General features: G+C 33.2%; 1 protein-coding gene across 1 annotated transcript in view; it reads right to left on the bottom strand.

Moving 5' to 3' along the window:
• Positions 1 to 26368, bottom strand: part of PolA1 (DNA polymerase alpha catalytic subunit) — a 104897-nt gene that overhangs the window by 21482 nt on the left and 57047 nt on the right. The window contains exons 10-17 of the mRNA XM_089090503.1: positions 25910 to 26275; positions 20598 to 20790; positions 18957 to 19164; positions 13125 to 13317; positions 9633 to 10653; positions 5333 to 5641; positions 3728 to 3933; positions 237 to 352 (exon numbers count right to left, since the gene is read on the bottom strand). Coding sequence (XP_088946629.1) covers positions 237 to 352; positions 3728 to 3933; positions 5333 to 5641; positions 9633 to 10653; positions 13125 to 13317; positions 18957 to 19164; positions 20598 to 20790; positions 25910 to 26275 — 2612 coding nt within the window. The remainder of the gene's footprint in view (positions 1 to 236; positions 353 to 3727; positions 3934 to 5332; positions 5642 to 9632; positions 10654 to 13124; positions 13318 to 18956; positions 19165 to 20597; positions 20791 to 25909; positions 26276 to 26368) is intronic.

Below are 26368 nucleotides of genomic sequence, written 5' to 3'. Positions count from 1 at the left end.
TTTAAGTTCTTTTTTTTCACCCATGTAATTTTCTTATTGCAATTTGTCTGTATAGATGGTCTCAATAATTCATTATCATTGTTATATATTAGGATATATTACATATTATTATTTTACAAACATACATATATTATATAGTATACACTGTATAATCTTATTATAAATTTATTATAGTAAGGCAGTCTAATTTGTAGTAGCAATAGTAGTACCTTTCAAAAGTTAAAATAAAAGTTCACCTTTTGCAAGCCCGATATTTTTCTTCTTCATTTGCCTCAACAGAATCCTCTTCCGCTTGTTTTGACACTTTGTAATCCTTGGCTATGGAAACATCAAGACCCATAGTTGCAGCAATCTGAAACAAAACAAATCATTTAATGAAGTAATTTATCTAATTGCTTGTCAAAACATAAAATCACGAAAAGACCTCCGCTTTACCGTCCTCAGTGCAGAATAATACCGATAGAAATATAAAAACCAAGCCTTAAAACAAACCACAGAACTAAAATAAGATGACCCTTTCAGAGTAACGGTGAAAGGGTAAATTTTCACTGGCTGTTATTGTCCTCGTTCTCTCTTCTTTGCGATTTTATGTTTTGTCATGATTTGCAGGTGGTCTCAGAAATTATTACTAATTCCTTGTGCTTTGATTAATGTTTATTTTTAATTTTTATTTATCAGCAATAACTTTATTTGATTACTTTCCTTAATTTTTCAGATTTTCAATATTTTTCAAAATGTTATAGCTTAATGTGGGGCAATCAAAATTGGTTTCCGGGGAGTGTTGTTTAATAAATTGGTAACTCGAGTTCTCGATTGGTGCTATAAAATTTTTTGTCTTGAAACCTAAGTTCTTTGAGAAAAAAAAACCTCTTAAAGATTAACCTTAAAAACCTCTTAACTTGAAAAACTCTGAACTAGCCAAAGAGCCTGTAGGACAACATACATTAAAAAATATAGTGCATATTCTTTTGTGAAGGTTCGAGAAATTTTTTTTAGTCACTTGAGAAAAAATGACTAGTTTTGAGACCTGAAAAAGCTAAGTCTCTAAGCCTGAAAACTTTACCCACTGCGCCACTACAGGACTGAAAATACTTTTATTAACTAGCTGAATATTTCCAAATGAACATGGCTTCTACCAAAGAGTATGGGTAACTTCTAGGAGTGGGAACTGGCGCTAGTGTCGACAAAAAAACTATCAACAATATCTAGCGTTTGCCGGCACTTAGGCATTTTTTTTTTAGTGTAATAATAAGAATAATCAATTTAATTGGTAAAACTAGGGTAATAATAAGTATATGATCTCAGTTCTTGACAGAAAAATTATTACATAGCTTGAAAAATATCAAGTGTCACCACACACGAGGTGGCGTTGATATTTTTGTTTGCCGACTTTAGCGCCTGTTCCCACTTTTATAAGTTACCCATACTCTTTGGGCTTCTACTTTAAAAACTGATGTTTCAATTATACACTCACAAACTAAAGGCTAATTCTCATATTTTTGCTGTAACACGGAATTTGGAAACAATATTCACAGAAGTCAGTTAACACACTAACATTAAAGAAGAATAAAAACATTAAAGAAGAATAAAAACATTAAAGAAGAATTAAAGAAGAATAACAAAGATCTTTTAAGAGCTGATGCATTAATTATACTTTGATAGGCAGGAGGCCAGTCCCCACGTTTTCGCTATAAAAAAAGAATTTTGTAAGAATTTTCGCAGAAGTAGCGCATTAGCATACCGACTGAGGGTAACCTGGGCTTTTTGAACACAGGATTGATAGTGATTTATGACTTTGGATGTATATATTTGAAATATACATTATTGTTGCTTGCCTTATACATTAAAGGTATACGTAAAGCTTTTGAAACCAATTCAGTTATAATTACCAGATTCTAACTGAAATAAAGGATCCGTTTTCTACAAATAAGAAAGAGAGAAGCTTTGATTAATCCAGTACCATATAAGAGAGAAGAAACCCTCTTCGGGAGTTTGAGGAGAAACCCTCTCCCCCAGCAAACAAAGTCAATACTCAGTCAACAGTGCAGAAGCATCCTTTGGTAGGTTAGTGGAAGAACCATCATAATATTTACTTAAGTTTGTAGCTATATCATATTAAGGATTGCCTTCATAGAAGCAATGGTTAGTCAGTTTGTAAATAGGTTACTAGGTCTTTTGCCCTACAATCACACTAAGGTCACTCAGCTTCACAGTAGTGAACATTGATTACACTCTCATAAAAGTAACTAATTTTCAGTCCTCCGAGTCAATGCTCAAACTTTTATTTTCTGAATCATTGGGATTCTAGTTCTGGTTAGAATCTTTTTCTATATAAGTCAGAGCTAAAATAAGGACAGAGGCAAAGCTGATATTCTATTTCACGGGGTTAACCGATTCGTTGGGGGGGGGGGGAATATAGTAAATCACTTAATGATGCAGTTTAATTAGTAGCTCGTTGTTTTTATTTTTGGTTCATTTTTGGGTTGTCTTTGAAATTGCCATTTGGTTTCTGTTTAAGTTTTTGTTAAATTTTATTGAAGTGTAGTTGTAGTTATTATGATTCTAACAGTTACATATGCTTCCTTCACAAGCCAAGCTAACTAATCACACTCCGGAAAAATAGACTAACTTTATCAGTCTTAAATCAATTTCCTAGGAATAAAATCAAATTCCTGGAAAGACTAATTATATTAAATACTTCACCTAAAAACATTGTTCATGCACAGGAAGGAAATAACAGAACAAAAAGTAAAATTTTCAGTTTCACTAGATAGTTGGTACACTAAAATCAACACCGGCAGCATAACCTTTCTGTTGGCTTTCTCCAGGGTCGGTATATTGGAATTCATCGATCTGGCCACCTAACCGCTCATAACAGTAAACAAATTTACAATACTAGGCCAGCAAGGCAAAACGACTCCTATTAAGTGTCTTCAACATTTTTTTTTAGGCTATTTGCATAGTCGTTCAGCATTTCATCAAGTTTAAAGATACGTTCCAGGCCATATACAGCAGAGGTTTTGGTGTACTTAGCCAGAAGTTGGTTGTGTATGTGTATATGAGAGGTAAAGGGTTTCAAGACTTTTCTAGGAGAGAGTCTGACATGTACATTTTAGGGTATGAAAGTACCTTTTTAACAACCAAAAAAGAAAATTGAAAGGACGCTCTCCCCATAAAGAAGATGCAGAAGATCCTCTAGGGAAGAAGACATATAAGAAACTAATGGATATGTCCAATGAAAAGACAGCTAAAAAATGAAAAGAAAACGTATTGGTCAGATGATACCAAGGCAAAATAAACATTCGATAACCACAGAGTATTCAAAAGAAACAATGCCACTCAACTCGAAAATGCTGCTTATTTTATAAGTAAAATGTGTATTAAATGAAAATGTTGAAAAAGTAAATGGTATAGAGTTTAAATTCCGGTAAAATGTACAAAAATGACAATTCCTCAAAACTAGACATCTAAACACATTAAAACCAAAATAAAGAAATAAAACATAAAAGAAGGAAATATTAAAGAAAATCCGAAGGCCCTTTTCCCCATAAAAACCACCTTAGTAACATTTAACAAAAGTTATAATTTCTCATAACTACATCAAATTAATTAAATTAGAACAAATTAAGTAAAACCAGAATACTTTTGATTAAAATAAATTAATCAAATTAAACCCTTAATAAATTAGCTAAATGAATTAAAACAAAATAAGGAAACAAAACAAAACCTGAGCATTATTAATTTCTTCCACGGGTTCCAGCAGCCTCATTACAACGGGATAAACCTGGCTACTCAAATAGTAATTTATATCTGGGCTGAGAACTGTGTTGTTTTTTATTTCGTCAGGGTGATATGCACGCTGCATTGCAGGCAAATTACTGCCATCTTCACAAATCACGTATGGGACTGTATCACTACCTTTCAGCTTTTTACCTGTCACAAATGAACATTGTTAAGAGAAGAATAGAATATGGTTATTCGCTTCAATAGCTTTAAGGAAAAATGAGCACATCAATAGAAAAAAAAAAAAACAATAACAAAAAATAAAAATCTAAAGTAGAAAGTGGTGCTTCAAGGTCAAGAAATTTAGATTTTCCCCAGAGTTTCTTATATTTCTAGTTTTTTCGTACAGTTGATCGGTTTTGCGCAGCGCAACAACAAGTAGTTTCTTTAATTAAGATTTTAATAATTTATGAATACAACTATGAATACAAAAAAAATAGTAATAATAAGAATCTGTAAAAATATACTACAAAAACAGCAATTTAAGAACAATATTCGCTTCAATAGCTTTAAGCACAAATACACCTATTGCTATACGAAAAAACACTACAAAAAACAGCAAAAATAAGAATCTAAAGTAGAACGAGCTACTTCAAGGTCACCATATTTAAATTTTCCCCATAGTTTCTTGCATTTTTTTTATCAAGGGATAGGATCTTCAAGGTCACCATATTTCAAGGTCACTTCAAGGTCACCATATTTAAATTTTCCCCATAGTTTCTTGCATTTTTTATCAGGGGATAGGATCGGTTTATGCCAATTATACAAATACAAGCTTCTTTTGGGGCAATTCACTGTTCTTTATACAGTCTAAGTATAGCAATAATAAAAATCTAAAGCAGAAAGAGCTACTTCAAGGTCAACACAGTTAAATTTTACCCATAGTTTCTTGTAGTTGAACGACTACTGTTGACCGGTTTATGCTAATTACTCATACAAATACAAGTTTATTTTGGGACAATTCACTGTTTTTTAAACTGTCTAAGAAGCGGACAGCCGAAATTAATTTTGACATTTTAAGGCGAAAAAAGTAGTTTCTTAAATTAACATTTTAATTATTTATGAACACAACATAAAATAAAATAAAAATAATTTGAAATTGTTTTTTCATGATTTAAATAGATATATATACTTCAAACAAATAAGAAAATCATTCTTAGAATAAAAATATTGATCCCCACAGGGGCTCCTTGGCCAATAAAGGAGGTGTCTGCAATTAAAATTAATAATTCATTATTTGACTTGACTATTTATTAAATTTTAGATTAAGTATTGAATTAATATTGAAATTAAATATTAAACTGAATAAATATCAATTTATTTATTCAATTAATTATCTGATAACTTAATTATTACAAAATAACAAAAACTTATTGACATTCACAACAAGAAAAAAAAACAGACCCAGTCTTTTATAATTTTTAAGTTAGTAAAATCAATTACCAAGCCCTTTTGGCGTACACCCAACAACCTCAACACGTTCCTCTAAGAGTACACGCATGGAAGGTTGGGAATCAAGGAAGTAGCGAATAATGGAATTGGTACTAACCTCCCTTTGAATTGAGCCTCAGTGCCACTTGAACATGTGGTAAACTTTTCTTATCAGGATAATCCTCCGGGTTCTTTGTTAACTGTTTTGTAATAGTTAACTGTGAAACGGGTATATCTCCCTTCCGAAGATCTTCACTTATTTTCTGCATGTTCGTTAGAATTGCAAGGCTGCGTTCATCTTGGGAACAGTCACTAAAAAGTGTTTCAATTACACTATGGCCTGCTCGAACTGCAATTGGGGCCCAGTCTCGACGAACGATATCCAAACCTTTGTATTCACTAGATGTCTTTAGCTTCCCATCCGAATCTTAAAGAAAGAAAAAAAAATGATAAAAACTTTTCTAAAGTTGTTTTTCTTTAATAAAATTTTTCTAAACTATTCTGAGGTTGTTTATAAAGTTTCTGAGTTTTTCTAAGTTTTGGAATGGAACTACAAAAATATGAGCATTTTCAGATAGTACATGCCTACAGATACTACAATAAAACACTGGACGAAATGTGCGATTGCAGTAGTATAGCTTAGCATAATAATAGTATAGCAATAGTTAAAACTACTGAGTTATTTTAAGACTAAGATTAATAGAGAACTGCAACGTAATGAAGTAAAAAAACAAATTTCTCATTGGCAAAATGGATCTAAGAACAACGTTCAGAGGAACAAAATTATTGTGTATATGAGAAAACCCGTCACTCCTACCCTGCTCTTTACACTAAAGTTTGAACTTGTGGAGTCCTCAAGGTAATTAAAAAAAAAGAAATTAATAAACAAACCGCAGCCGCTTGGTAATTCCAACTGTTTTATTTACCGATTATCTTTTATAACAAAGATTTGATCCAAAAATACTATTTTGTTCTTAAATGAGCTCTTTCAGCGTCAAGTTGATATTTCATCACACTGCTTATATTAGAGGACTGATTCAGCAAGTCTTGAGATAAAAAGGTCCAACTTTAGCATACTCAGCTTGAAGCATCGGGGGCAGTAACCGACATCATACATTTTAAAGTTGCTCTTCAATTTCATTCGAAAAAAAAAGTTTTTTTTTTAACTATGAAACGAAAAAACAGTAAAAAAGAGAAAAACGAGAATTATACAAGCCAGTGAAAAATGTAGACTAAAATGCAAATATTTCGGTCAAGACTATGCTTGGCCGTCCTCAGTGCACGATAATAAAATAAAAATTACTAATAAAAATGCAAGGATCCTATAAAAAAATACAAACCTTAAAACAAAACACAACTAAAATTTAACGACCCTTTCCATGTAAAGGTGAAAGGGTAACTGAATAAAAAAATACAGCACTGAATAGGAATTCAATTTTTTAATTTATATAGAGCATTTTTAAAAGCTAAACACTTTCCAGGTAAAACATCATCACAGATAAGGTTAGGTTGCAAAATGTGATTGTTTTTTTCTTTAAGTAACATGTACCATGTACCAGTCAAAGACAGAGGGCAAAATTAGGGGGAGGGGGAATATACGAATTAAACGAAAAATTCAGAAAGTTATAGAAAACATAATAAAAACTATGAAACTAAAGGAGGCCCTCTCTGGAATTTTTGGGCATAGAACAGAAGCGTAAAGGCCTCTACTCTATTCCGGAATTTCGAGTTTTTTTACGATATTTCCCGAACAGAATTTGAATTCGATCCCGGTGTGCGGTAAATTTATCTACTTTGGTAGTACAAAACATGTGTCTAATTGGTAACCGGAGCAGAAAAACCTGACAAGCCAATAATCTTTTTCTTCCGAATTTAATCACTAGGTTTATACTCCTCCTGAACCTTCGCTTGAAATTTCTTCCGAATTTAATCACTAGGTTTATACTCCTCCTGAACCTTCGCTTGAAATTTCTTCCGAATTTAATCACTAAGTTTATACTCCTCCTGAACCTTCGCTTGAAATTTCTTCCGAATTTAATCACTATGTTTATACTCCTCCTGAACCTTCGCTTGAAATTTCTTCCGAATTTAATCACTATGTTTATACTCCTCCTGAACCTTCGCTTGAAATTTCTTCCGAATTTAATCACTAGGTTTATACTCCTCCTGAACCTTCGCTTGAAATTTCTTCCGAATTTAATCACTACGTTTATACTCCTCCTGAACCTTCGCTTGAAATTTCTTACGAATTTAATCACTAAGTTTATACTCCTCCTGAACCTTCGCTTGAAATTTCTTCCGAATTTAATCTCTAGGTTTATACTCCTCCTGAACCTTCGCTTGAAATTTCTTCCGAATTTAATCACTAAGTTTATACTCCTCCTGAACCGTCGCTTGAAATTTCTTCCGAATTTAATCACTAGGTTTATACTCCTCCTGAACATTCGCTTGAAATTTCTTCCGAATTTAATCACTAGGTTTATACTCCTCCTGAACCTTCGCTTGAAATTTCTTCCGAATTTAATCACTAGGTTTATACTCCTCCTGAACCTTCGCTTGAAATTTCTTCCGAATTTAATCACTAAGTTTATACTCCTCCTGAACCTTCGCTTGAAATTTCTTCCGAATTTAATAACAAGGTTTATACTCCTCCTGAACCTTCGCTTGAAATTTCTTCCGAATTTAATCACTAGGTTTATACTCCTCCTGAACCTTCGCTTGAAATTTCTTCCGAATTTAATCACTAGGTTTATACTCCTCCTGAACCTTCGCTTGAAATTTCTTCCGAATTTAATCACTATGTTTATACTCCTCCTGAACCTTCGCTTGAAATTTCTTCCGAATTTAATCACTAGGTTTATACTCCTCCTGAACCTTCGCTTGAAATTTCTTCCGAATTTAATCACTATGTTTATACTCCTCCTGAACCGTCGCTTGAAATTTCTTCCGAATTTAATCACTAGGTTTATACTCCTCCTGAACCTTCGCTTGAAATTTCTTCCGAATTTAATCACTAGGTTTATACTCCTCCTGAACCTTCGCTTGAAATTTCTTCCGAATTTAATCACTAAGTTTATACTCCTCCTGAACCTTCGCTTGAATTTGACAGATCCTTTTAATGGAATAATAACACAGGGTTGACGATCAACAATCTAGTGCTAAACGAAAGCAGGTCGTCCTCAAGTAAGTTAGCAGGATGTCGTAAGGAAATAATAAATGGAAATTGAAACTTTCTGGAGGGTACAAAGAGGGAGGCTTTGAATAGAATGGGATGGAGGAGTAGTGTGCATAGGTGTGGTAGCCTCAGACGGCTTGGTGCTGCATCGAGTTTTTAGTAGCAGTAGCGGTAGCTAGCAGTAGTGATAGGTGTAAAACTAAAATTGATGAATAGAATGTTACAAAGCACAAAGAGAAATATTATTTCACTAAAGACTTCCATGACAATTTAGAAAAAAAGTATCCACAGGCATAACACACATTGTCGTTCTCTCAAGTCCAAAACAGACATAAATATTTACGAAATTTACAAGATTCATGACTTTTCAAGCAGATAAAGCGCTGCACTTTGATCCCTCGAAAAACATGATTTGGTTTCAAACAGAGCTAAATAGGGTTTTAGGCCAAAACAAAAATTATGTTTATTCACATCACATCAATTATGTTAAATTACATTAATGCTACAACTTAAGGCGTGTCCCCGCGGTCTTGACACATGGTAGATTTCTATGAAAATGTCTCCTAAATTGCCTACAAAGCTACAATATAATCATATTTTATTATCATATTTTAAGTTTCATAATCGTACTACAATACAGACACATTATGTGACCTTCTTTTTCAAAGCCCAAACTTGCTTGCACAATCAGTCTTCTTATTTTTATTTTTTTTTTAACCTTAAACAGAAAAAAATTCAAAGATTCAGGGGGAATCATCATTAAGTCAAATTTTTTTACTGACATCCAGTGTAAATACGGGCTTCAAAAAATTCTAAAGTTTTAACGTATGGCCTGTAGATAATGAGATCCAGATTTGGATTGACACTCAAATTGAGAATGACCTGGTTCTAGCCTCAGTCATAACTTGCTAGTTCTGGCTCAACGCCAGAACTACGTAGCACAAGCACCAAAGCTCAATTAATTTGACCATCTTTTCACCCATGTCAGCCAGTTGGAAAGCTTCATTAGCTTTTAAACCGGCTAGAAAGCTTTCTTAGACATTTTGCAAAAGCCTAAATAGCTTGGAATAAGCAAATTAGATCATTCTCAAAGGTATTCATTGTGAACAGTTAAATTTGAACACTAGCTCACTGTTAGCTATATCCCGCTGTGATTAAGATTTTAGCACCCGTAGTTATATCACTGTCACTATGACAAATAAACTTGGTATGCATACAACTAAAAGTGGATTTATTAGCTCACCTTGGCTAATAGTCAGAGCAGCATACTTTTTCTTCTTCAACAACAACATCATCTTGAAAACGCCATCTACTTCCAATTCCAAATTTTTGTATGACTTGTTAACTTCTTGCTTAATTTTACCTCCTAGTGACAATACTTCTTTATAGTCAACTGAGTTTGAATTAATCATAATCGAGTCAGTATCTCCGTAAATAACATCCAGTCCAATATTCTGCACTAACGTTTTTGTCGCCATTAAAATTTCTCTACCCTTAGCAGTAATTAATGCTGCAAGAGGCTTGGCATAGAAACGAGAGTGAGTGAAACCCAGACAGCCGTACATAGAATTGGCCATCAACTTCAAGGCTTTTTGCCTAATGTCAAGCTGGGTATTTTCTTCTATAGTGTTTTTAGGGTCTTTCAGCAGTTTTTTGACCTCACGTCTACTTGACACAAGTTTTCCTATTTCAGTAGGCAGAATTCCTCTTTCGGGGCTTATTTGTGAGACTTTCTCCAACAGTTCAGGCTCAGATAAGTCTTCACTGAAGCCAACTCTTGGGACGGTAGTGAAGCAAATATTATATTCCTGGATAATACTTGGATATAAAGAGTTAAAATCCATCAATAAAATCATTTTGTCATAAAAGCCTGTCTTTGGATCTAAAACTAAGCCGCCAGCATAAGCGGCTTTTTTTCTACTTCTACCCTTTCCTTCACCGTCATCATTTCCATCACCAGCAGTTTTTTGCTTTCCATACTTTTTATCAGGTACCACATAATTTCGCTGGTTAAAAGCATGCAAAAGTAAAAACTCATTCCTTTCAGAACGTCCACCGACGAGAGTGCGGGAAAGAACGTTCCCAGCTATGCAGGTGATTTGGGTGGCAAGTTGCAACACTTGTAGCTCGTTCATAATCCTCAGAGTATCGGTAGCATCTTGCATTGTGTGGTTAATTAACATTAATAAAGTGGCTTGATCATTGTATGCCTTCCGTACGTCTGTTACGTCGTATTCTGGTACGACTCTCTTCTCTTTTAGAACCTGGAAATGATAAACTAATGAGATACAATACTCATATAAAACTATAAGAATGTGAGAAGGATTACAGTCAAATTCTAATTTTGTTCCCATAAATTTACCTCGAGCGGTCGTGGAGGAGTATGCACCTAAAGTTTCCAAAATATAAAAACTGTGGAAGTTTCAAAAGTATAAAAATTATAAAAAAATATAAGAATATAGAAACAAATATAGAAAATTCTAAAAATATAAAAATTCAAAAGGAGTTTCATAGAAGAAATGTGTATCTCACTATCAAAGCCTTTCTAAATGTCTAATTTTGTAAAAAATGAAACACCCAAGTACCCTAGTTTATACTTTGAACATATTTTGATTAAACTAGTACAAAAGAAAAACAGCCACTTGGGAGAATTTTCACGCAGTAAAAAAAATCTATCTTGTATCTTTTCGGGAATTGGATAACTAAAAGCCTACATATGTTAATGTAGTTTGTTCAAATTCCAGGGAGGCTTGGGAAATCTCAAGACCCCTCCCCATTTGTAAGACTTTATGACAGAAATGCATCAGAAAAAATTTATTTATGGTGGGGGGAGTATCTCAAGTAACTCCCCTAAGTCTCAAGCTTGGGAAATCTCAAGACGCCTCCCCATTTGTAAGACTTAAGTCTCAAGTCTCAAGCTTAAAGTCCTTAAGTCTCAAGCTTGGGAGATCTCAAGACCCCTCCCCATTTGCAAGACTTTATGGCAAAAATGCATCAGAAAAAATTCTTTATGGTGGGGGGAGTATTTAAAAAACTTTTTTTAGAGGAGGAGGGGTCCGTCTGAGCTATATTTCAGGAATTTTCCAAATTTTAGTCCCAGATAACGAGGGAATGACTGGTGCTTAATCTCCCCCCTCTCCTCTCAGTTACTATGCGCTTATTATGTGAAGTATTTAAAAACGTCATATACAAAGGAAACAAAATTTCTCCACGTTATGCTTTGGTGATAGAATAATTACAAAAGAAAAGTGTTTACATAAATCTGAGCAATCTGAGATGTATTTTTAGATCTATACAAGATGCTACACAAGGCAACATAAACTTACTCGTTTACATCTTACTTGTTACACCAACAAACTTCCTTGTAACAAGTAAACACTTGATGGTCGAGGACTCCATCACTTATAATCTTGTCCTTGGTCAAAAAGCGTCCCGAGGCCTTAATCTCTAACATGGATTCTACTAGTGCTAGACCTCTTTCCAGGAACATTTTTAAATTTATTTTCGAACAGCGAAGTAAGTCAACCAATGAACAAGCAAGAAAACAGTATTCCTTATTTTCATTGGTTGATAAATTTTCCTGTTCTACACATAAAAGAATAAACTGTCACTCATCCCTTTTCTAGATTACATTGCTGTAAGATGTTAAATGAGTGAAAAATACATCTTTCAGATAGAAGTAAAAAGTGATATTAAAACTTAAAGCGAGCTGATGTTAGCGTATACACCAGGTCAAAACTTATGACAGACGCAAATTACCCTAGGTCTGACATTGACTGCAGAGGTGAATTATAGTGAGCACTTAACAGAATACAGAAAAATACAGCCAATCTTAAATAACTATTACTTTATTTATTTGTAAAACAAAATCAGGATTTCATTATTTCTTCAACAACAATTTAAAAGTTTATACATCTTTAAGTAAAGAGCAAGCAATGCTCTAACACTGAGGGTTGAGGATTACTAGGCCCTCTTCTGTCCAGGACCATTTCCAGGACTATTTCCATGTCCAGGACCATTTTTAGTCATAAACTCACGTATAAAATAATTAAAGCTAGTTTTCAGTTTAAACCCCACTATTTTCTTCAATTTTAACAATTATTGTCTTAAAAAGGAAAAAAAATAAGGTGGCGTGAAACTGCACTTTTCGCGCTCTTGACTACCCCCCCCCCCAAACAAAGAAGCATAAACAAATAATTGATTTCTCGCTAAGACTTTGGATGTGTACTTTTACAGAAATAGTGTACCCAATATTCAAGCCAAACGTGGAGTCAGCAGTCAGAAATTCTTTAACAGTCGGTCGGTCATCCAGAACACAACAAAAATTCACACGGTTTCAAAAAAAAATAATTTGCTGATAGCGCACAATGACTGCTTAAAATTCGCCAAATAAAACCCCTTTTCATATGAGAATATAAAAAGAAGAGCTGGGACAGCTGATGCTCCCTCGCCATACCCCTTGTGGCTTCTTCCCTCAATCTATCGCTATTATCCCCCAAACGGTCTACCGACGCGATTCAATGAAAAGCAGGCCATCCCCGAATGGGTGGGAGGATGTCGTAAGAAAAGATTTAAGGGAAATGGAACTTCTTGGGAGGGTGTAAGGAGGGAGGGTTTATATAGATTGGGATAGAGGAGCGTGCGCAGCTGTGTTGGTCTCGTGCAGCTTGGTGCTGCGGTAAGTTGTTAGCACTAGTAGATGCAATTAAAATAATGGTCAAATTAAAAAACTTACTACTTCACGAAGTGCTGCCAGATTGTAGCTTTTTGCTCTAATAAGCTCTTGAGCTGAGTGCTTGACATCAACGAGCAACCGACCACACAAAGCAATACGATCAAGTTGAGCTTTACCAGCTTTGATGTTTTTCAAGTCTCCCCTCCGAAGCCGCCCTAAGCGTGACCAATTTGGCACCTTATGATACTCAAGTCTAAAATAAGAAATAGAGTTAAAGCAAACTAAAGGAAATGAGATAATATAAAAGGAGGACAATAAGAAAGAAAAGAAAACAGTAAGAAAGGGGAACTTCGAATTTTCTTAAGCCCCGAATAACCGAATTCAGGGTTTACTGAAGTATTCTACTTGCATAAATGCATATCCTGATAAAGTACAAATGCCATCAATAAATAAAAAATATACAATATCGCATTTAGATATAAATCTAATACACAATGGGGGTGGGGATACTGTAATCGAAAATAAAACTCTCTTTGTCAAAGGCACTGCGCAGTGCGAGAGCGCTGTCATTGGTGATCATGTTACCTTGCTACAGTTTGTCATTTTTCATTTATAGTACAAAAATAGACGCTTATCTAACAGCTTTGGTCGAGTCTTATTCAGTTTACCACGTGTTATTTTCTTGATTGCTTATAGAGTCCGTTTTATCCGAGTTTTTGTTTATCCGAGGTACTCTCGGTCGATATTACCTCGGATAGCTACAGCTCTACTGTACCTACAAATTGCCTCCAAAATAATTAAATTAAGTACATTTACCTTCAAAAGATAACATGTCCTATTCCCTTTCAAATGTTATAATTTTCCAATTTTTTTTTGTTGCGCGTTAAGTCACATCTATCAATCACTAAAAAAATACTATATAAACTAAATAGTACTAAAAACCTTTCTTTAAAAAAAAAAAGAAATATTTTGTGGTTAAGAAACCCGGGTTCTGACAACTATTTACATAAGAGTAGCTACTAACTTAATTAAGTAATGAGAAAGGGAGGAAAGGGAGGAGAAAGGGAGGAAATGTAAGAGATTCATAGATTTGTTACTTACCTTATTTGCATTACAACAGTGAATAGCACAAGAGGCCTAAATTCCTAATTTAGAATTCGAAGAAAAAGCACAGTTTTTATTTTTGGACATACATAAGTTTGTTAACTATGTTTATTCATCTGTCAGTTCAAGCAATCCTTATTGACAATAAATTAAATTTCTGCTAGTATGGGAGGGGGATTGCCTCAAAATATACTACTATTCATCAGAGCCTCTATTTACTGATGATCACTGAATATCCAGGAAATAATTGCAGGTACGTATTGAAAACCTACCCCAAACAGAAGTATTATTTTTTATCTCCACTTTTACAACTCCTCCCCATTTTGTATTCTCTTCCCTTCTCGTTTATCTCTTTTTCTATATCTCTCCCTGTGTGGTTTAACCATATTCTTCTTCCCCACTCATACGGGGGGGGGGGGATTGCCTCAAAAGATACTTTTATTCATCAGAGCTTGTATTTACTGATGTCCACTGAATATCCAGGAAATAATTGGAGGTACGTATTGAAAACCTCCCCAAACAGAAGTATTATTTTTTATCTCCACTTTTACAACTCCTCTCCACTTTATATTCTCTTCCCTTCTCGTTTATCTATTTTTCTATATCTCTCCCTGTGTGTTTTAACCATATTCTTCTTCCCCACTCATATGATTGATTCTGGGATGTAAAAAAAAATTCATAGATTATTTATTTATAGCTTCTTAAGCCTAATAAATTGATTAAAAGAGAATTTAAACAAAAGTGCTTCGAAGAGGAATCCTGGGCAGGTGCTCTCATCACATACTTACCTGGTTCAATAATATTTAGTGAAGTTTTTAGTGATATTTAGTGACCTAACCTTTAGTCAACTTATAAGTTTAGTTAGTTGTGATCTCTTTTTTTTTTTTAGAAAAGTCAGCGAGACCCCAGCTTGATGTGGACAGAACTTACGAATGTAAAGCAAAACAATTTTTTTTCTCATTTTGGCAGCAATTCTCGATTAAGGTCTTTCCGCAGCATTTCTTATTGCGAGATCTGGTTAAATATACGACTGAAAATTCCACGCTTTTTAAGCAAAACAATCGAGGGGGTGGGGAGGACAATTGCCTTCTCTGTATTTTGAAAAATATTTTTTGTTGGTATTTGCAATGAAAAATCGATAAAATAAAACTGTCCCCTCCCCAGATTTTGACAAACACGGTTTTGGCATCTTCAATCAAAAATATTGATAAAAATCATAGATCCCCCCCTCCTATTTCACGACCTACCGTCCTTTACATGTAACTTTATCAATGAATTTCAGACGCCACCAACTAAGCATAAAACTAAGCTAAAATTTTTAGTGCATATTAAAATGAACGTTTTAGAACCCTGAATTTTGAGACACCAATCGCTTTCTCTACATTCTGGCAGACTTCCATGAATCCTATATTTAGATAATAATCCAACACAACACAAGCGTTTTGACCTCAAATTTGCGTCCTTGAAGACTTAAGTTCCTTAAGTCTTACAAGTTCCTTAAATACAGCTTAAGTTCCTTTATGACTCTGATTTGATATTCTGCATTTTCTTCTCCTTTGTTTTGTTAAATTTATGCAAAAATAATACAATTAAAATCCTTAAACTGGATCTTTTTGTGGAAGGGGAGGGGCTGCGGCCTCAAAAAGGGCTGACCTAAATTTTCCTAAAGTTCTTAAATCCTTTAGATGAGTACGAAGGGTCAATTCAAGGAGTCGGCTTAGCTCAAGTTTGGAGGAATAGTAATCTAAGTCACAGCGTTACTTTTTTTCACACTGATAAGGTTGAAATAATTCCTCTGAAAAAGATGGACCGTATGGAAAATGTAAAAGAATTATGAAAAATAATAAAAAATCTTAATTTTTTAGGGGGGGGGGGGGCACACGGGCGAGAAAAAAACATCAATATCTTAGGAGACAAAGGTTCTTCATTCTTAAAACTGTTTTGTTCATGTATAACATACCTTAAAACAGGAGGGGATAAGGTGGTCAAATCCCCCGAGACTCTTTCCAAGGGCTCTTTGGAGTCCAAGGTTTGGACAATCTGAAACAGTCTAGACCCAAAATAAATTTTTGGGTGCGTCTAGGCCTCTTTGAAACGACCGTCTCCTTGCATCTATCCTTGTATAAAAATCAATTTTTATAACCACGAGGAAAGACTACGTATGTGTAACAATGAATGTCGTTAATAATTTTCTGTAAGGATCCAACCAATTTGAAATGAATAATTCAAGCGTTTTCGCTATGCCTACTGTCTGTGATGTATTTCAAATCACAAAAAAACGCAGGTCTGTATGTTTAATTTTACATCATTTACAATCTAAATGCTAATAATTTGAAGTAGCTGACGTCTAAACAAAGCCGATGAAAAATTTAAATCAATTGGTCTGCTCTAGAGTGTCTTTCAGAAATTGGCAAGTCGAATCTCACATGAGAATAGCCCTTGGCTCTCAACTTCTATTGTAACTGTATAAAATGTAATGTAGTTTGCTTGACAATGTTCATGGTTTCGCCAATCTGAAATCCAAGGTGGATTCGAAAGGGGGATGTGAGCACTAAAATCAACAGAAAATTTTCTAGAACTCAAAAAGTTTTCACTTAGTTCCACAAACAGCTCTGGATTCGATGAGAAATTAGCTTGCAGACAAACATAAGAATATATAAGTCAACAGCGAGGGCAGTCCTACTGTATGCTGTTATATCTTGTCCCATCAAAGCAGCTCAAGGATGCGCTCTGGAGGTTTTCGATCGCCGTTACCCATGTTCAATTTCACACTTCCAGCTAATAAGTCGGACTTCGAACGAAGAAATCGCTGTCTTTGTTTACAATATCGACAAAACATTAACTATCATCAAGCCCAATCGGCTTCGCTGGCTTGGACTCGCTTTACGCCATCCTGGCAACAACCTCACTAAACAAATACTGCTTGCTAAACCTTGCCAACATGGTGTAGAAGATACAGGTGACAGTTAAAGAATAAACAGGTAGTTAAGCAAGATCAGGAGCCAGGTAGAGGTTCCTGCAAATTTGGGCAAGCGCTGACTGAAGTTTACCGAAGAGTTGGCACAATACCGGCCATCGTGGAAAACCCTCATTCAGAAGCTTTGCTCAATTCTCGAGTGAGGGAGAAACGCCTGATGATACTACAAGTACAATTAAGTAATGTAATTAAGTATAGTTAAATAATTACAATTAAGTACAGTTACTTAATGAAATTAAGTACAATTGAGTGATGCAATTTTTTAAGTCGAGTTCAACAAAACTTTTTCCATTAACAATATTTTTTACATTATGGTTATTAGTTTTTGTTTTATAACGCCAAATTTTAGAGAAATTTAAAAAAAGGAATATACAGAGCAACTATAAGCAGATGAATGGAGTAGAATCATTCCCAAACACCACATGAAAAATGGCGACAGTTATAAATCAACGTTTCAAGACACCACGAAATTATGCTTATAAACAAAATACTTTATAAACTACCCATCATTTCTAAAGAGGTTGCACATACTTAACATAATCATTGAAGAAAACAAATCCTTTCCAAAACTTGGATTGCATATTTGAAATCCGCTTAAAACTTATGTTTGGATCTCAACACTGCTTTCAGGGTTAAATTTTTGTTGAAAAGGATAAAAAAAAAAAAAATCTTAAAATAAAAAGCTCATAAACTTTAAACAACTGAAAAAAATCTGGCAATACATTTGAAATTACCCAAAAAGCTTTGAATTCACATTCTTCACTTCTTGAGCGAAGATAAAAACGAAATTTTGCCCATAAGTGTAAATCGAAAGAGAAAACAACACACTATCTTGTTTTAAAAATTTCTTATTTGAGCATTTATCACAAAACTTAAACAGAAAAAGCTAACTCAAAGCCCAGAAATTGGGTAATTACACAAGAAAAAAAATTTAATAAAACTTAAACGCTCATGTGGATCTGATTACATTTAAAAAATAAAGTAAATGAAGAAAAAGGATAATTATAGCAGTAGCTACTGAGCCATATTCTTCCTTTAAACTTTTTTTTATAAAAAAAAATGAGCCTATGCTTAAGCTTTGGAGCTTAGAACAAAATCTAACATATGTAAGAGATTCTCAGTTACTTAGAATTTTTTTAACCTAATAATAATTAATTAATTTTTCTTTCTTTTCTTTCCTTAGCATTTTCTTTCTTAATTATAATTTATTATTCTTTAATAGTTAATCAACTAATAATAATAATATTTTTTATATTATTATAATCTGTCTTTTTTATTTTTTTTTTTATGAAAAAGAAGCATGTGTTTTGGAACTTTGAAACTTAAGAACAAAAAACAATACATAAAAATTCTCACTTACTTGGCATTTTTTTCTTAATTATAATTTATTATTCTTTAATAGTCCTTTAATTAATGATGATAATTATATTTTTACATATAATAATTTATATATTATATAACAAATCGGGACTTATTATTCTAATCTTTTAGTCTTAAAAAAAGCCTGTTTCAGGTTTTCAGGAAACTTAAGAACAAAAAATATAATAAAATTATCAATTACTTGGCATTATCTTTTCTAGTTAATCATTTATTAGCTGACAAGAATAATATTTTTTTTTATACAACAATTTATTAATTATGTAATAAATCGTGATTTATTATTCTAGCATTTTAGTCTTTTTTGAAAAGTAAAAGAGCCTGTGATTCAGCTTTGATAGGTAAGAACAAAAAAAATTATAAAAAATTCTCAATTCCTAATTCTCTTCCCTAAAAAAATTTTTAATTTAATTTACGACTTAAACCAGACTTACCTTTGCAACAGCACTTCAATATAATAACCACTTATATCATGACCAATAACAATGTCGGGGTCAAATCTTTGAACTTTGGTCAAAAGGAAGTTAAGCAGCTGTCGTTCAGCGTCACATTTTTCCACTTTGGTAACTTTATCAAATGTCTGACCAGATCGTTGCAGTGGCCAAGCCATATCTGAAGGGCGACGAAGGGTGGCAAAGTGTTCTAGAATTAATCAAACTTAATTAAATTTCTCAAGTTGATAACGTTCAAGGCAAAAGATAAATTTGATTAAATTTACACAAAAGAAGGGGAAGAGGAGCCTGGAGAAGGAGAAGGAGATGAGGAAGAAGGGGAAGGGGAAGACACCAAAACAATTTTGCTATTGTAATATCTAAGGGCGTTACCCTGATAAGTGAAGAGCGTCAAATATTTGTTCATAGGGTAACTTGGCATATGGTAATTTTAGACTATTGGTATAATTTTTGTCGAAAATCGATTTTTATTTTATTAATAGTTTATTTTTAATGCTTACAAAAGGTACTGGATACAGCAATTTCCTTTTAAATAAGCCATTAAACAGCTCTCTATGATATTTCAGTACCCCACTAGCAGTGGAGACAAAGAAAAACAAGAGAAAAAGACACATCAGTGTTACCGATGCAGAAAAGTGATTTTCCTTGCTATTCGAGGTGGGGGGGGGGGCTGTAACTCTCTTGTATGGGGTTTTCGACAATAGCAATTCCAATGGACAGTTTTAATTTCGATACGACACCATTTTCGAGGGTTTCCAGGGTATCTTTCAAAATTCCCATAAATCTGTTTTCGTAATAAACGTTAACTATTTAAATTTATCGAAATCATTCCTGAATCAGCTTCAGATGGCAATTTTTTTCTCACTTGATAATTTTTTTCAAAAAAGCGTTTTTAGATTTTCGGTTACATGTTGCAACCTAGCATTAGATTGCTATATTTATCTAGATTACTTAGATTATTTACGAACGAAAGTAGTGCCAAATTTAGCATATTATTTGCTTATTTATTTTAGCAGTTCAACAGGACAACACTGACGAAAGTGTGGCACCGCCCAAAAAACTTCATAGTTTTGAAACAACAAAGACAAATCTTAGAAAACCGCGGTTTTCAGGCATGAACAGACCTAAGATGGGCTCAAGACGTAAACCATCTTTTTATTTTTATATTAACTAATATTTTATTACTGTGTTTTATTTATTAATATTTATTTAATGTTTTATTTATTATATTTAAGCTTTTTTTTTTAACTAACCGCGGCGAATAGGTGTTTAATATTATCTGAACATATTTTTCTGAAAGTGTTTTCTGTTTATAGGCTTGAGGGTCCCTACGCTCGATGTCCAAATTAAAGCTTGTGTTATGGAACACTGACCTAAAATACTTTCGGGCAGCAAAATTTGTTAACCGATGGTTGCAAAAGTTATTTTTAATAAACGTAAATAAATAAGGAATAGTAAAACAATGAAACTGAATGAGGGTAAAGGTTTACCCTTACATGAATGTCGAGCACCCAGATATATGACAATGCCTTTTTCACAACTTCTAGAATTACTATTGCAATTTAAGTTTAATTTATATGAAAATTACTTGTTAATTAAATATAATTTAATCATTATTCCTACCCTTGAAAGCAGTTTTAGGGGGTGGTCCATCTATTTTATACTCATTATGAGACAGACAGCCAACAAGTACTATTTCCGTGTGTCTTGGTTGATTCTCCGTGATCGCTGTTTTTACATCAAGAACCATAATGCTAACCGGTGGAGCTGAAATACTTGGACCAACAGCAACATAGTCAGGCCTCTGGGTAATTCCCTAGAAAAAAAAATATAGAAATATGTTATTGAAAACAAAATTTCTTTAAAAAACAACAAATTAAACAATTTAAAAAAACGTTAAAATCAATTTTGACATTTTGCCAAAATTTAAAAGCAGTTTGAGGACTTTATCTGGAATTGTTTCTTAGTTTTCTGTTTGTAATTTCTCTTTTCAAATAGTTTTTTGTTGCTACAGATTTCTTTAATTATTACGATTTCATAATTAAATTTTATTTGATTATATTTTAAATTAAATTTTATAAATTTTATTTTACTAATAATTAAATTAATATAATTAAATTATATTAATAATTAATTAAAATAATTAAATTATATTTTATAATAATTAAATTTTACAAATTTTATCCAAAAATCTACACATGAGTGTACAGTGATTTACGGAAATTAAATAGTAGTAATTCAGGGTTATCATTAGGGATATTAATGTAATACCGGTGGAGCTGATATAATTGGACCAAAGGCTAGGTAATCTTGCCCTTGAATATTTCCTATGGAGAACTTGAACGAATAACGAAAATATAATGCACTAGATGTAATAATAACGATTATAATCCATTTTCTTCCCACTATTAAATAAAAGCGGAATAAGTTAAAAAGAAAGAAAACATCATTAAAAGACACAAGAATCATCAAAAGACACGAAAACACGAGAAAATGAGACTAAGCCTTGATGGTGCATTATTTAGAACTTAATGCTTGAAATGTCTGAATGATATCTGTTGCTGAATATAAAGTAATGAATTAACTATTACGGAAAAATATAGAGAAGTAAAACAAAGTTAAATACACGGGCAATAGCTATTCTTGACCCGTTCTAAACCCTTATTATCAAAAATACTACAAACATCAGCCTACAAAAATCATGTAATGGCCATAGCAGCTAGAGTATAGGCAAGATAAATTTTTTCTCCGGTTTCCAACAATTTTTTAATACCTTAGTTTAATTCTCAATTCATTTTTTAGGGGGGGGATTTAATTAGGTTACTTAGAATTCGGCTTCTTAAGTCAGTTTATTTGGAGCTTGATGGACGGTAAACGTGATTCGTGGCCAAATCAGGTCAAGAAAATACTGGACCTTTGTGACCTGTCGGAGATGTGGAATGAAGGAAAAGGCCCAATGATGAGAGCATTCCAGTATGGAAAAAAGTCCAGCAAACCCTAAATCACCAAGAAATACAAGAGTGACTAGCCCAAAAAGATCAATCTCTGCCTTCGAGGTTTTACTTCGAACTAAAGACTGTTGTGGGAAGGAGGTTTATTTTAAATTTGGATTGAATAGAGAGGACTTGAAGAATTTGTTGTTGGTGAGGGGGGATGGGTTGGATTTAGGAGAGAGAAGAAAATTATTGGGAAAATCCAGGTTGGTGGCCGGCCCCTACTTTTGCCCTGTGTATGGATGTGCGAATGAGAATCTCTTTCAGTTTGTATCCGAATGTTAAGAGCTGTCTGAGTTGCAGAATGAATGTTTTGGACGAGTGTCTGGGAGTGATTGTTGGTTAATTTAGCAGATGTCTCAGAGGAACTCATGTGCTATTAAACAAATGTGTAAGCTTCTTCGTATAGGGGTTAAACATAGGGAATTATGTTTGAGGGGATAGTTTGTTAAGGTTTTGAGGAATTGAATTATATTATGGTTGTTATTTGTCGGTTAAAAAGGTAGATCTTGTTGTGTTTTTTTTTTTTTTTGGTTCGTATTATTTAAAGTTGTGTTAAGTTCTTCGAGCTTTGTTTGAAGTTGTATTTTGTGTTGCTATAGCCCACAGGCTTTTTGCAATAAATCTTATCTTATCTTTAAACATCCCCATGAACCCAAGACCGGAAAGAGCTAAGTATATATATAATAAATCAAGCATTCAAGCTTGTATCTAATAAATCAGATATTCAATCTTCAAGATTAAAACACAAATAATAAACAAACAAAAGATAAATAAAAGAGAATATAGCAAAAAAAAAAGTAAAACAGTAGAATTTTCAAAATCCCTCCTCATCTCGATACTAAGCAATGTCTATACAATTAAGTGGCGTTTAGATTCTTCTCTAGTTCGCCTTGCATGTCAAGTAACATGTCTGTCCATGAATCAATTTTCAGGCAGTTGGCGTTCACATGCAAAAATTAGTGCAGCCTGCATTCATGCCACACGAGGTGCAAGCTGCAACAAGTTGCAAACAAGCATCCAGTTCAAGAGCCTAGTCTTTCAAATTCTACCTGTGAGGAAGCCGCTTTTCCACTATATTTGTCATCTATTTAAGAGTGGCGTTCACATGTATTTCTATCTGAGCTTCCACCCTTAAGCAAGAGCATGGCCAGACATACACGTCTACATATTGGAAATCTTGCTCAACTTCCAGGTGAACGCCATTTTAAAGCTAACTTTCCTAAATGAGAATCTTGTATGATGTCACGCTACGAAATGCTGGTTTTGGTTAATATTGTGTATGACTATACTCTTAGGATTTTAAAGCAGGAAAAAAATATATTAGTTTATATACCTTTAAATCATACCGGAATAGTAGTTTATCCTCCCAAAATAGCTTAGGCCTACATTGACTATTGATTTAAAAGAGAAATTAATCCAACTGCTTTTATACATTTAAAAACTGCGAAGAACAAAATTTTGTAAGGTTAAGGTCAAGTCTAAAGTCTTGCTTAGGCTTTATCCAATAATATTTCCGGAAATCTTCCCAAAGCCCTTAACCTAACTTCCTATCCTACTCACCCATAAAATACTTTTCACATGTGGCAGCTTACGAACTCATTTTAGTACACTGATAGTTAATTATTCCGCTGATTTTTTTGTTGACAAATTTGAGAACCTTCGTTAGAATAAGAAAAAAATATTACGTAAATTTATTTCTACCTTATTGCTTCTTAAAAGTAAAATACAATTTTAACTTTTGAACAATCCAACTTTAGAAAGAAGGTAGCCATTGCCAGCGAATACACACCACTGTCTAAAAGCCAATCAGAACATTGCTTCCAAAAACAAGTTTTGGGCTGCAGCATTTAGAAATTTCAAGACTAAATGGAAAACTGAAATTGAAATCTGAAATCAATTATCTAACATAAACGAATTTCAATTTCACTGTCCTTGGTACTACAAAGCTTGTTTTTTTCCATATACAAATTTGAGTTTTGAAATTTAAGAAAAAATACAGTTTAGTTTTATTTTAGTTTTCTCTTAACTAATTTGCTCAGATTTTATTTTCAATATCCTTGTTACTTTAAAGCTTGCTTTTTTATATAAAAATTTGAGTTTTGGAATTTAAGAAAAATACAATTTAGTGTTGATTTTAGTTTCCACTTAATTAATTCACTTTGATTCCATTTTGACTGTCCTTGGTACTTTAAAGCTTGTTTTTTTATATATATATATATAAAAATTCGAGTTTAGAAAATAAAGAAAATATAGTTTAGTTTTAACTTTAGTTTCCAAATAACTAATTCTTTCAGATTTCATTTTCACTATATTTGGTACTTTAAAGCTTGTTTTTTATATACATAATATATGTTTATATATAATATATGTATATATGTAATATATGATATATGTAACATATATATATATAATATATGTAATATATATTATATATAATATGTGTATATATTATAAAGAAAAATATATTTTAGTTTTAATTTTAGTTTCCAATGAATTAATTCTTTAAGATTTCATTTTCACTATCTTTGGTACTTTGAAGCTTGATTTTTTATATATATATTTGAGTTTTGAAATAAAAGAAAAACAATACCGTTTAAATATTAGATTTGGTTTCTACAATTTTAATATTAAATTTGGTTTCCACTTAATCTCCTCTCAAGCTTCAATTTGGCGTCTTCTGAGACACCGTCTTTAACCTTTACCCTTTTGATGACGTATTTATTTTGAAAAAAAAAAACAATAGATCTAGCGATTGCGCAAAACGCGCCTAATCGATAGAGCAAACCAAAAACTATCTAGAGTAGCCAACACATAACCCAATTTGCAGGGAAGATATTTTTATTTCTATACAGTCTTTATTTACATTTATATGAATCTTCAAAGCAAAAGAAAATGTTTAAAAGACACAACAATTCAATAAATATGGCATTTAAAATTGTAGATCAAAACGATGATTCTGTTTTAGGCAGCCCCCCCCCCCCCCGCCCCTTATCAACGAACCAGCAGTAAAAAAAAATTGTTAATGGAACAAAAACAAGGAATTCCTGGCTTTTTAATGATACTATATAAGAAATTTGGAATCCCATGAGAACCCCCATTTTTTTCGTTTTAGAGTTTATATAACCAGAATATTGTAAGAAATTTAACCTCATTTTTCTCCTGATAGTTGCGTAAACAATAGGGAGGGATAACCAAACTTCCCTCCATGTTAACAAGAGTTAATCCATGCCAACATTTGCAGGTTAAAGGTACTGTTACACTTTGTACAACTTACAAGTTCATACTATAGGAAGAAGTAATCGATTTTTACCGATTTTCCTCTTGTTCCCACCCCACTAAAGTGAATTTCGGCAGCATCACTACGGTCAAACTACACCCAGAAGAAGTCCCAGTGTAGGGGTTCACCACAGAAAAGACTTTTGTGGGTGATTTCAAAAAGAATTGTGATACAATTAATAAATAGGGTGCACAAGTTAGTTTTTCAGTATTTTTTTTACCATTCTAAACGGGGGTGCCATGTCGTATTAGGAGGTTCGAAGAACTATGGATCTGGAAAAAGATTGAGAACCCCTAGAATACTCCAGCTTACATCAAGATAGTTTCCAATACCCAACGTAGGGGGCCGGCAAAACGGTACAAAAACCATTTTTTTTATCCAAGACTTCTGAAGTTGTAAAACAATCTCCAATATTGTATATATAGAATTGTTTGACTACATAAAATGTATTGCTTTTGAAATTGTAAAACAATCTCTAATATTGTATATATAAAATTGTTCTTAGATCGCACGAACTGATAACGAAAGTCTCGCAACCACGAAAGGTTCTAAGCCAATTTACAGGTTCGCGAAAACCCAATACTACCATCAATTTTGACAATGAAATACTTGTGCATGGTGTCATATTTTTCGTTCTTTTGGTATAAGCGAAAAAAACTAACCTCAACAGCACACCAAGAAACCTGAGGATTCGCTACAGAAACTTCAGTTACATCAAGCCAACATGGTCCTTTAATCTTTCTGTCCAACAAAAATGTCTCCAAACTTGAAGTATTCGTACCAAAAACATGACTAAACGTTTCCCCCTTCAAGTCTGCTGGTAGGGCGGGGAAACTTGCTGAATATCTTATTTCGAGATACTCAGCTTCATTCGGAACATCTGCTAAATCAAAGCCATAATTTTTCCTAATATATCTACATTTAAACTCGGAGACTTTATACTTGTCGAATATAGATTTGATTTCACCATAAACTGCCTTTGGTGTAACCTCTTCGTCGGTTTCTTCATTTGCTTTCAAGTTAAATATCTATAAAAAAAGAGGTTTCATAAACGTTGCATTGAAGTTTAAAGAGGTTTATTATTGGATACTTATTTGATTAAATACTTAAAACGTTGCAGC

This window comes from Artemia sp. Qi Xiang Cuo, chromosome 6 (genome assembly GCF_049724085.1).
Source record: "Artemia sp. Qi Xiang Cuo chromosome 6, ASM4972408v1, whole genome shotgun sequence".
NCBI classification, from domain to species: Eukaryota; Metazoa; Arthropoda; class Branchiopoda; order Anostraca; family Artemiidae; genus Artemia; species Artemia sp. Qi Xiang Cuo.
The sequence above is the reverse complement of the archived record's forward strand: the minus strand, read 5'-3'. Positions and strand labels throughout refer to the sequence as shown.